The following is an 11,967-nucleotide window of genomic DNA, read 5'->3' on the forward strand; positions in this document are numbered from 1 at the left end:
ATGGCATGGCAAAAATAAATTTCCATGTTTTTGCTTTGCGCCACCCGTCGGTATGCCTGTCAGATCGGTAACGTTATTTTCATGAATAGTGTGAACAAATAATTCGCGAGAATGTCGGATGACTTTTTTGACGGATTAGGTAGATGTATTTGTCATTTTCACCGCGCACTAAATATATATATATATATTTTTTTTTCTTTTACACATTATCATTTATTACGCATAAAAAAGTACTATTAAATGATCCTGAAGACGCCTGACTTTTCTTATCCTTTTATTTGAAAGTATCGACGTGCAAGGAATTCTTAGTGTACTTCTTTATCCCCATGCACTATTCCAAATGCAAAATTTACCTCTCATCACTGGCCCAGGTCTCAGACATCAATAAATGAATATCATCATTTTTGTAACCAAATAAATAAATATCATAATTTCAAGGCAATCACCCGTTATGGCAAGAATAGTCCAAACTTTTTTTTTTTTCTGTTACCAAAAACAATTTTCCGCTGTAACATAAATACCCTCAATTTTTTTTTTATATTATTGAAAAACCTAAATTCATACATACGTGACATATATAATCTATTTCAGTTTCATTTAAAGTATATTTGTCACAAGTTTGGGATTTTTATGTTTAAGGTATTTTTGTCACAATATTGGCTACTCAATTGTGACGTATATAATCAATGCTTACAAAATTGAATATTTTCTTGTTAAGCAAGATTAGCACATGTCCTGCTAAGACTATTTTCGTTAATCACCGAACAATATGCTTTCCAATTAAATTGGATTCTGCGGACCCCAAATAAAAAAGATAAATTAGGTTTGAAATCCCTTGGAAATCGGGACCCATTGCAATAATTCTTCCCACCACAGAAAACATCCTCATAAATGGTTACTCAATTTTCTTGAACTTCCCTGCCAAAAATGGGAACGTGCTCTTCCTCATCCAACAATAACATGACCAATATGCCAAAACACTGTCGAATGTTTCTGATCCCCCTTTCTTTATTTAGCTCAATCAGATCAGACGGAATCTAATCTAATCTCATCCCTGATCGAACTAAATCATTAATCAATTTTTTTCCTTAAATTAACTGGCAACAAACACTTTCCAACTGTAGAACCAGATCGCACCAGCCAGCAATTCAGGTACTTACCCAAATTAAAATTTACCCAAATCTCTGTAGCACACATATAGTTTAATCCGGCGCAGGCGCAGCATGTTACTGCAAAAAATGAGCTGAATTAATGTCAATTTATAAAGTCAATCTAGACGCAAGGGACCTGCCACACTACCTTAACTCTATCTCCATGTCCTTTACCCAAGATGCCATTATTCCTCTCCCTCTCTCTCTCTCTCTCTCTCTCTCTCTCTCTGCGCTTCTTAAATGTGAGCTCCATACGAGGCCATGACACTTGCACATTGCGGTGAGTGCATTAATCATGTCCATCGTTCCCCAAGCCAATTTTTTTAACTTCACTCCCTCCTTCACGTAAGTATATTTAATTCCATATTTTTGCTCTTCTCAGACGCAGAGAGAGAGAGAGGGTTTGGTTTGGTGAGCTGTGCGGCTTCTGACCCCGATATTCATTTCGATCTTTATTAGCCAAGAGAGAACCCACTTCACATGGCTTTCTTCTGATGTACGGCCGTAAGCGTCTCTGCCCTTTCTCTCTCCCTTTCTCCATCTCTTTCTGCCTGTCGAGCGAATGAGGCATGATTGCGAGTGGACTGGTCGACCATCATCGTCATCATGAAGGAGAGGAAGACCGCTTCGCCATGTTGGACGATTCCTGTCTCGTTCTCGCCCTCGTCGGTCGCCTCGCCCCGCGCGCCCGCGGCCTCAGCATGGACGGCGTGCTCCTGCAGTCCTTCAAGTACTCCATCAGCAGCGACCCGCTGGACGCGCTCGCCACCTGGAACTACGGCGACGACACGCCGTGCTCGTGGGCCGGCGTCACGTGCGGCGGCGCCGCCGGTGACGATACGACCGCCTCCCGCGTCGTCGGGCTCTCCCTCCGGGGCTCGCGGCTCGCCGGGTCGATCCCCTCCGACATGGGCATGCTCAGGTACCTGCGCACCCTTGACCTGTCCAACAACTCCCTCAACGGCACCCTCCCGGACACCCTCTTCGGCGCCGCCGAGCTCCGCGTCCTGGATCTCTCCGACAACCGGGTCGAGGGCCCGATCCCGCCGGCCGTCGGGATGCTCGGGAACCTCCAGCAGCTCAACCTCTCCAACAACGCCCTGACGGGAAGCCTGCCGGCCAACCTCACCGCGCTCCCGAACCTGACCGTCGTGTCGCTCAAGAACAATTACCTCACGGGGTACCTCCCCGGCGGGTTCCACCGCGTGGAGGTCCTCGATCTGTCGTCGAACCTGATCAACGGGTCGCTGCCGGAGGATTTCGGCGGCGAGGGCCTCCAGTACCTGAATGTGTCCCACAACCAGCTCTCCGGGGAGATCCCCGGGGGCTTCGCCGCGAGGATCCCGGGCAACGCCTCCCTCGACTTCTCCTCCAATGAGCTCACCGGCGAGATTCCGGAGTCTGAAGTGTTGATGAACCAGGACGAGCTGTCGTTCGGCGGGAACCCGGACCTCTGTGGGATCCCGACGACGAACCCGTGCCCGATCCCTTCTTCCCCGTCGTTCTCGCCGTCAAACGCGTCGGCTCCGACCTCGCCTCCAGCGTTCGCGGCTTTCCCGAAGACGGTCGACTCAACCCCTGAGACGACGAACGCGACGGCGGGCAAGTCCAATAGGCAAACGGGGCTTCGGCCGGTGGCCATAGTCGGCATTGTGGTCGGTGACATCGCGGGCATTGCCATAGTGGCCGCGATCTTCGTGTGCGTCCGCCGGATCAAGAAGAGGAAGAAGAGCCTCGCCGCGGCGCCGGCCAAGAGGGAACCCAGCGCGACGGCAGGGGACGCGTGGTCGTCCACCTCCTCGGAGTCGCGCGGCTTCACGCGGTGGTCGTGCCTGCGGAAGCGAGGCGACAACGACGGCGAGAGCTCGGAGACCAACGCCTCCGACACCGACGACAACGACGACGCGAAGAGCTTCGACAACGCCCACCGGCCCGAGAAGCAGGAGCCCTACAAGCAAGGGATGCTCGTGACCATCGACAACGGCGGCGGCGGCGGGGACAAGATGGCGGCGCTCGAGCTGGAGACGCTGCTGAAGGCGTCGGCGTACATACTAGGGGCGACGGGGTCGAGCATAATGTACAAGGCGGTGCTGGAGGACGGGACGACGCTGGCGGTCCGGCGGATCGGCGAGAGCGGCGTGGAGCGGTTCAAGGACTTCGAGGCGCAGGTCCGGGCCGTGGCCAAGCTGGTCCACCCGAACCTGGTCCGGGTCCGCGGCTTCTACTGGGGCGCTGACGAGAAGCTCATCATCTACGATTTCGTCCCCAACGGCAGCCTCGCCAACGCACGTTACAGTAAGCAATCGATCCATCCATCCATCTATCCATCATCTCAATCTCCATTTTCGAATTTACCAAGCCTCATATTGCAAAATTAAATTTATCGAAATTAAAAATCATGGTCCTAAGGTTAAGATCTCGTGTCCTCCGCCGGGGAACTTCTTTTTCTGGCAAGGTCGATTTCGGAAATATTTTTGCATGGCGATTAGGGGGAAAAAATGGGGACCTAAGCCGGCTTTGACCGGCGGTATACGTTAGCCCGGGGTGAGGGGGGCCCGGTATCGTGCGCCGAGGGTGGAATCCGGCCGTGGAGTAGGTGTAACTAAACCTTTGTTTTAATGCGATGGGGAAGTCAACCCCGTCTGCGAGCCTGGTTGCAATTTTGGTCCCCCGCGATGACCGAAAGTGACACGTCATCACCTACGTGGACAGCGACACTTGCATCTGTCTAGCTTCTACTAGTAGAACGAGGAAAATAGATTTTTTTAACTATTTTTAATGTCTTTATATTGTGTAATTTATATATTTTTGGGCTTTGCGATTGTAGGGAAAGTAGGCTCGTCCCCTTGCCACCTGCCGTGGGAGGCACGGCTCCGGATCGCGAAAGGGGTGGCCCGCGGGCTCGCGTACCTCCACGAGAAGAAGCACGTCCATGGCAACCTGAAGCCCAGCAACATCCTGCTGGGCGGTGACATGGAGCCCAAGATTGGCGACTTCGGGCTCGAGCGCCTTGTCACCGGCGACACGAGCTACAAGGCCGGGGGCTCCGCCCGGAACTTCGGGAGCAAGCGGTCGACCGCCTCGCGCGACAGCCTCCAGGACCTCGGGCCGGGCCCCAGCCCCAGCCCCAGCCCGAGCTCGATCGGGGGGATCTCCCCGTACCACGCACCCGAGTCGCTGCGGAGCCTCAAGCCGAGCCCAAAGTGGGACGTGTTCTCGTTCGGGGTCATCCTGCTCGAGCTGCTGTCGGGGAAGGTGGTGGCAGTGGACGAGTTGGGCCAGGCCAATGGGGTCGTGGTGGATGACCAGGCCCGGGCCATGAGGATGGCCGATGTGACGATCCGGGGCGACCTGGAGGGCAAGGAGGAGGCCCTGCTGGCCTGCTTCCGGCTGGGGCTCAGCTGCGCGTCTCCCCTGGCCCAGAAGAGACCCTCGATGAAGGAGGCCCTGCACGTTCTTGAAAAAATCCCGTTTTCGTCAACGTCTATGCACTATTATGGTCACTTGTTATGAAAAAGGTCAACGTTGTTGTAGAGGGCGATGTATCTAATCTTGTCATTGACTGACAAATTTGTCAAATTTGTTGTGGTTGGAGCATGAAATAGAGAGTTAGATAGAGATTTTTCGTTCGCTATGGGACAGGGACAATAATCGAGCCTCGCTTTTTCTAATCAATCCGGGCCTAATCCATGCCGATTTTTTTAATCATCAGAAACTTAAGCTCGAATTTTTTTATATGTTGGTTGGTTTCGTGACTAGTTCGTGGTCACATCGTTTTCGATGGGGGGGATTAAACATTGTATCAGTTGGATATTGAGCATACCTGAAGATTTTTTTAAACTGTACTTGAGCAGAACGACAATTGCATTAGGTGGGTTTGGTTTTGCAGCTATAGTATATATGTGGTCCTAGCGTTCTAGCCGATTTCTTTTTTTGGCCCCACTTTTTATGCTAAATTGTGAAAGTGCGTCTCGTGTTTTTGTTGTTTTCGCACATTTCATCCTATGACTATAGTTGGTTAGTTCCGACTCTATTTACAATAATTCTCATTAAAAAAATGAAAATGAAGTAGGTCGTGCTTAGTTATTTTGGCTGGATGTTGTTAGAACTCATATGTTCAACGACTTATCAATTTTACCTGATTGGACATCAAATGGGTGGGCCGGCTCAGATTTGGGTTGGGATCGAATATGGTCTAACTCATATTGACTTATTAAATCCATTTTGATTTTATTTTACACGCAATGTAAATTTAATAATCTGTACCAACCTATTTGGTTGAGATGGTTTTTGAACCAAATATCTTTCACTGAAAAAGAGTTTTTCACTGGATTTATTGTTTGTATAGAATCTTGTGTCTTTTCATAAATGAGGCTACTAATTCTAATACAACTACAATAAAAATATAAATCTAAAGCAATTGAGAGTAAATGAAAGGATAAATAAAATAGCTGAAAGATAGGGTATATTGATGTTTGTCGTGCAAATGTGCGATCTTTTACAATAATGTTCTCTCGGCTATTTATAGCCTCACCTTATGAATAACCGTGTTTGGACAATTACTTACCAAAAAAAAAAAACCTTGTTTGGACAATTAGCACTTTAATTTCAAATTTCTTGGAATTTTCAGTGCCTTGCTAATAATTGTATTGTCTTATTCGTCACAGTTTCAGTATTGGGTTAATAACTGTATCGTCTTATCCACATTGGGCTCCAAAAAAACCGCCTTCATATTTATCCTTCCGCTTGGGCGTTACTCAGGAGTCAGTACCAAATTGTCAGTATTTTCGATGGTAGGCTTCGCTCAGATTATTATGGGCCTTTTCTCTTGTGTATTAGGCTTGGTGAGCCTTGCGATTTGGCCATGACCCATCAAGCCGATTTTTGGCGCTAATACAACCTGGACCCATTCTATATTATGAAAACACATTAATATTTAAGGAAACTCATATCCACCCACTTAACTTACTTTAGGTTCTTCACATGTATATATTACTTGGATAAAAGCTTCACATCAAATTAGAAAATAAAATTAAACAATAAAAATTAGTAAATAAAATAATAAATGTAAAAACCTATAAATTGAAATACTTATAAAGAATTTGTTGGTAAAATAGGTTCCATTTTGTGACTTGGATATAATGAGTCCACTTTGGTATGAGTAAAATTGTCCCTTTCTAAATAGTTATAAATTAGTTGAGAAAAAGTAAAACCCAAAAAAATATCATGCTCGTTTCATACCTGATCGATTCTCTCCGAGCCTTTGAGTGTCCAAGTTGTCGTCATATAGATCCAAGGGCCTTTGGTGTCCTTAGAAATTATGAGGTGTATACATGTTTTAGCGTGGAAGAAATTAAGAATACAATTTGTAGGACCGAACTAAACCCCACAACGCGCTTCTTTGTTTATCCGTCAGTGTGACGATGCTTTGCCATAGTTCTTGATTGCGATTGACCGGTGGCTAGCTTCATTAATTGGTAAAACCAACAGTCTATAATACAACTCCAATTGTTACGAATTTTATATTTTAATTTGGTTCGATTATATTTCATTTTTGAAATGTATGTTCATGGGATTTGGTTGGATATAGATGTTATTGACCTGTATGGTAATTATTTTGTTCACGGAAACAATTTTTGTTTGCAAATTATTTTTTTTATTATGTTCTCTAGACGAGTTTCTGAGCATTTGAACATGTTTAGTAATTATTTAAAATTTCTATTCTCGATATAGAAATGCATTTAGTGAGATTTCAAATTCTTTTATGAATTAATTTTTTTAATATTTTTCTTTTTTTCCTTCTCTTCTTCTTCTTCCTCCAACCAGTTCCGCTCGTTGGAGCCTCACTAGATCTTATCAATGGTTGGGCAAGGCTCACCTAGTCGATGTGAGGTCAATCTTGTAGGATTTGGGTGAGAGGAGCCTCACCCACCCACTGATGAGGTGAGGCCTAGTTGCTTGTTGTAAGGTTTGGCCTCGCCAAGCCTAGGCAAGGCCGATCTCGTGTTAGTCAGGTGCAACATGGCCAACAACTAACCGGAGAAAGAAGAAGAGAAAAGGAAAAGAAGAAAAAGAAAAGAGTTTAAAAAGAGAGAGACTTGATTGTGAAGTTATTTTCGAAAACAAGAAACTAGTTTTTCCTACTTTTTGATTATGGTCCAAATTTATTCCTAGAAACGAAAAGTTATCAAATGAATTTCTATTTTTTTTATTAAGAAACAAAATAATAGAATTAGATACTATTTAATACGTTACCAAAAAAATCCTAAAATCATATTAAATTTCATCCTACTCGATTCTAGAGTCGACATTTTGACTGACCATAATTGGTCAAGAAAGAGTGAGCTAATTAATCTAGCGATTTGTCAAATGACTGACCAATTCGGAGCATTTACATGTACATTACTAGCAACATGATGTTAATATTTTATGGAAAATCATATGATAACACAATTTACAAGGGACGTAATTAAACAATTAATGTACTAACGAATATGGGTATTTCGAACATTTTTCATCAGCGTTCCTTTGCTAATAATATATCATAAAATTAAACAAAATAGCATCTATTTCGTCACTTAAATCAATTAGCCTCCTAATTATCCCGACTCCCTTTCATTACCGCAACGAAAGCCGTCCCATTTCAACCAATTTCGAAGGATTCCGTCAAAAGCTTCACGAAGCTCCTGGAACCTGGAACCCCAATCTTTGCCCTTTTATCTTTGTTTCAGTTGGGTGTGGGGCCCCCTACCCTTTCTTCTCTTTGTATTTTTTAAATTCGTTTTCACTTTAGGTATTATTTTCCCACTTTTTTTTCCAGCAGCGAAATTGGAAAAAAAATCCCGCAGCGGGACCCACCGCTCTCTCTCGTGGGCCTAATACGACGATGGGCCTCTCTCCATTAACCATCGCATTCATATGCTACTACCCCTCTCCATCCGACGCGTCGTTTGGGTCGGACTCTGACGCGCCTCCCTGCTCTCCCCCCTCAATTTTGAATTCCTAAAAGTCCCGCTCCTCTTCCCCCACCATCTCTCTCTCTCTCTCTCTCTGCGCGAACCAGAGGAAGAAGACGAAGAAGGAGAGGAGAATCCAGCAGTGGCGACGAACATCGGGATGATGGACTCGGCCTACTTCGTCGGTAGATCCGAGATCCTCGCCTGGATCAACTCCACCCTCCACCTCAACCTCTCCAAAGTCGAAGAGGTTTTGAAATTTTTTATTTTTATTTTTATTTTTAATTTTTCCCCTTGTTTCGAAACCCTAGGCTTCGAGCTGGATGATGACGCTTGATTCTTCGGTTTTTCCAATCCCTCGCAGGCGTGCTCCGGCGCCGTGCAGTGCCAGCTCATGGACGCGGTCCACCCCGGGATGGTGCCGATGCACAAGGTCAATTTCGACGCCAAGAGCGAGTACGAGATGATCCAGAACTACAAGGTCCTTCAGGACGTCTTCAACAAGCTCAAGATCACTAAGGTGCGTTCGCTCGGGATCGGAACGTGTTTCGCGCCGCTTGCGCGTCGGATCGCTTCGTTTTCCGTGACTCTCTTTGTTAGATTTTGATTTGGTGTGGTTGGGTGTTGTTTTAGCATATGGAAGTGAACAAGCTCGTGAAAGGAAGGCCGCTTGACAATCTGGAGTTTATGCAATGGTTGAAGCACTACTGTGATTCCGTCAATGGAGGAGTCGTTCACAAGTAAGTTCGAATTTTGGTGCTGTTCGTAGATGTAGATTGGTATGTCGCTCTTCGTGCTCTGGGTTGTTGGGTTGCTTTTGATAGGAGTGGATCCCTCCGGTTCTCCTTTGATTCTAGTCGTTATCTTAGCTACCTATTGCCAGGTTATGTAAGAATTACTGTGGTCATTCTTTAAGTAATAATTTGGATTCTATTGATGGCAATCTTGTAGCCCATTTGTAATCAGAAAAGATAGCAAGAGGTGAAAAGCTAATTGAGTCTCAAACAATGCCTTGGACCGGGGGCTCGCAATCGTGCTATTTGATCAAATGTCCAATTCAAATGATCATTTTAGCTGATATCTTTAGATCAACATACAATCATTGCTGCCCAATTTCCAATTTTGACAATTACAAAGTTTCTTATAACTCTTCAGAATTTTGCAATTGTGCTTTATTCGTTGGGGGATTGAACATTGTAGCAGTTGGATAGTGGGCATAGCTGGAAAATTTTTAAACTATTCTCTAGCAGAATGGCAATTGCATTAGGTGGGTTTGGTTTACTGCTATAGTATGTATGTGGTTCAATATGGAATTTCTGATGATTGTTGGGTTGGTCCTAGGGTTCATGCCGATTTCTTTTTCAGCCCCAATCTTAATGCTATATTATAAAGAGCATTTCATGTTTTTGTTAATTTCCGTACATTTCATCCTATGACTGTAGTTAGTCACGACTCTATTACAATATACTATTTTTTTCCTTATATATTTCCTATTATAGGCCTTGGTGGACTCTTCTCTTGCTTGATTATGTTGTTTTTTTTTTAATAACTCTAGTAAAAATCATTCTTGGGAAAACATTAAAATGAAGCAGGTTGTGTTTGATTATTCTGGTTGGATGTCATTAGAACTTATATGCTTAATGGTTTATCAATCATGCTGACCCCTTGATGTACCTAGAACTTATAAGGTGTGTACATGCTTTTGCGCGAAAGAAAATAAGAATACAAGTTCATGCTACCAAACTGAACCTCCCAACTTGCTTCTTAGTTTATCTTATCCGTGCGATGATTTATTTGTTGATAAGTTGATCTAGTAGCTCATTTGTAATCAGAAAAGATAGCAAGAGGTCAAAAGCTAATTGAGTCTGAAACAATGTCTGGAGCCACGGGCTTGCAATTGTGCTATTTGATCACATGTCCAATTTGAATGATCATTTAGCTGACAACTTTAGATCGATATATTCTGATTGCTGTTGGATTTCCAATTTTCACAGTTACAAAGCATCCAGTTCTTATAATTCTGCAGTATGTTGAAGCGTAAATATTACATGTTGGGTTTATTCTATGAGCATGGATAAACAGGGGCCTTTTCTTAAGGTTGTCTTCTTAACAACAGGATTAGGTTTTTTCTATAATATTCTTACTAGATTTTTTTAATGCATAAAAACTTAGATTAAAGCTGCTCATTTTGTATGATCTTGTGCTTCTGAAAGTTCACTATGTGAGGTATTGTTTGATAAGACTACTGCGAATGCTAGCTTTTCATGTTGTATTTCTAAATCCCTTGCAGCTATAATCCACTGGAAAGGAGAGAGGCTTCCAAGGGGGGTAAAGAAGCCACCAAGAAATGCACACAGTCACAACCTTCCAAGGGTTCAGGACCTGCACCCAGATCTCAGTCCAGCAATAATGCTCGACGTCATGTCGATCCTTCTGCAAGCATGACTAATCAGTCAGCCAAGACAGCCAGAGCAGTTTCGATTGCAAGTTCAGCATATGATGAACAGGTAATTCAAGTTAGAAGTTGTTGAGCAAGTTGGTTGGTTTCTGGCAATAATAACGAACATTATGCTGCAGATAACAGAGTTGAAGCTATCAGTGGATAGTCTTGAGAAGGAGAGAGATTTCTACTTTTCGAAACTCAGAGATATTGAGATCTTGTGCCAGTCTCCCGAAATAGATGACCTACCTGTACCATTTCTATGAACCATTTGTTTTGTGCATACTTAATTTTGTTCGTCTCCTTTGTTGTCCAATTGCCGATTATTCATTTACTTCTTACTTTTGCAGATCGTGGGAGCAATAAAAAAGATACTTTATGCAGCAGATGATGATGCATCGGTTGTTGCAGAAGCTCAAGCCATGGTGTCCCTACACCAGAAAGAAGCAGAGTTGCTGAGTCCCATTGCCGAAGTTCCTGAAGAAAGAACAAGCTCAGATACTCAGAAAAGGAAAAGCATAATAAACCCGGAAGTGGATGCTGCTGCTTGTACTTTGTCTTCTCCGAGGCAAAGGATTTTGGACGCTTCTGATGTGCGTTCTAGTGGGTCATCTCTCATGACTTACTGATTTTCCCCTCTTGGGTGATTTCCCCCTTTTGGGATGCATTCCTTGTTCCATAAGCCTGAAAACTGCTTTTGTTGTACTTTCCTTTACTAGATATCTAGACCGCTCTACCTGTGCAAAAAGCCTCTATAGTTATAAAGGATTCTAATGATAGTCGACATGGCATTTCATAGCCTATATACAGTCGGAGTTTTTGTTATGCCTTTGAGCTTCAGTTAGCTAGTTTGATCATGCAGTTTTTACAGGTATGCCCAGTGACTTTACATACTTCCCAAGCTTCATGGTGGTTTGTGTTATGTAGTACCACATTGATGGTGGCATATGTGGACATGTTTCACAGGAAAGACTGGCATGTTGGCGCCATGTTCCATGTATAACTTCTGCATGGTTTGGTTTGTGATAGGTAATACGTTCATTCTTCTGAAGTGTTTGATAATGTTCTGTTCTGGTTGGTGCGTCATGATGAGTTGTTCACTGACGGGTCGATTTGTTAGTCCGAATGGATTCTCTCAATTTGCTGGTCGAGAGTTTTGAACCTTGGTTTACTTGATTTTATCTACTTTTTGTGCATATCATTGGTGGGCGTCAATCAGATTTGTGATTGTCTAAGAACACCCTTCTTAGCCATTGACTGGACCACCTTATTTACATGCATAATTTGTTTAAGGGTGCAATCTTAATTATGTTAGCATCGTCTTAACGACTTTTGAGTTCATTAGTTTACACGTATTTTTGGTGACAACATGTATCGGTATATGAAAGTAAACTAGTGAAGTCTAAATGGTCTTTTCATT

The 11,967-nt window shown here is 43.9% G+C and overlaps 2 protein-coding genes across 2 annotated transcripts; both read left to right on the plus strand.

Moving 5' to 3' along the window:
• The first annotated feature begins 1,365 nt into the window (after positions 1-1,365).
• LOC104420359 (probable LRR receptor-like serine/threonine-protein kinase At4g37250) lies at positions 1,366-4,802 on the plus strand. Its single transcript, XM_039302041.1, has 3 exons — positions 1,366-1,496; positions 1,611-3,446; positions 3,979-4,802. The coding sequence occupies exons 2-3, from the start codon at positions 1,721-1,723 to the stop codon at positions 4,662-4,664; spliced, it is 2,412 nt and encodes an 803-aa protein (XP_039157975.1). The 5' UTR covers positions 1,366-1,496; positions 1,611-1,720; the 3' UTR covers positions 4,665-4,802.
• Positions 4,803-7,982: 3,180 nt separating this feature from the next.
• Positions 7,983-11,421, plus strand: LOC104418500 (microtubule-associated protein RP/EB family member 1C). The gene is made up of 6 exons (XM_010029868.3): positions 7,983-8,357; positions 8,472-8,627; positions 8,741-8,847; positions 10,398-10,614; positions 10,685-10,798; positions 10,898-11,421. The coding sequence occupies exons 1-6, from the start codon at positions 8,268-8,270 to the stop codon at positions 11,174-11,176; spliced, it is 963 nt and encodes a 320-aa protein (XP_010028170.1). The 5' UTR covers positions 7,983-8,267; the 3' UTR covers positions 11,177-11,421.
• The last annotated feature ends 546 nt before the right edge of the window (positions 11,422-11,967 follow it).

The sequence above is a fragment of the Eucalyptus grandis genome, chromosome 9, assembly GCF_016545825.1.
Source record: "Eucalyptus grandis isolate ANBG69807.140 chromosome 9, ASM1654582v1, whole genome shotgun sequence".
Lineage (NCBI taxonomy): Eukaryota > Viridiplantae > Streptophyta > Magnoliopsida > Myrtales > Myrtaceae > Eucalyptus > Eucalyptus grandis.

What these genes read in the sequence shown, in the direction of transcription:
- LOC104420359 (XM_039302041.1), top strand. Translation starts at nt 1,721, where the DNA reads ATGATTGCGAGTGGACTGGTCGACCATCATCGTCATCATGAAGGAGAG. An exon ending in CCTCGCCAACGCACGTTACA is followed by an intron (nt 3,447 to 3,978) that starts GTAAGCAATCGA and finishes TTGCGATTGTAG; the next exon opens with GGAAAGTAGGCTCGTCCCCT.
- LOC104418500 (XM_010029868.3), top strand. Translation starts at nt 8,268, where the DNA reads ATGATGGACTCGGCCTACTTCGTCGGTAGATCCGAGATCCTCGCCTGG. An exon ending in ACAAGCTCAAGATCACTAAG is followed by an intron (nt 8,628 to 8,740) that starts GTGCGTTCGCTC and finishes GTGTTGTTTTAG; the next exon opens with CATATGGAAGTGAACAAGCT. An exon ending in GTTCAGCATATGATGAACAG is followed by an intron (nt 10,615 to 10,684) that starts GTAATTCAAGTT and finishes ATTATGCTGCAG; the next exon opens with ATAACAGAGTTGAAGCTATC.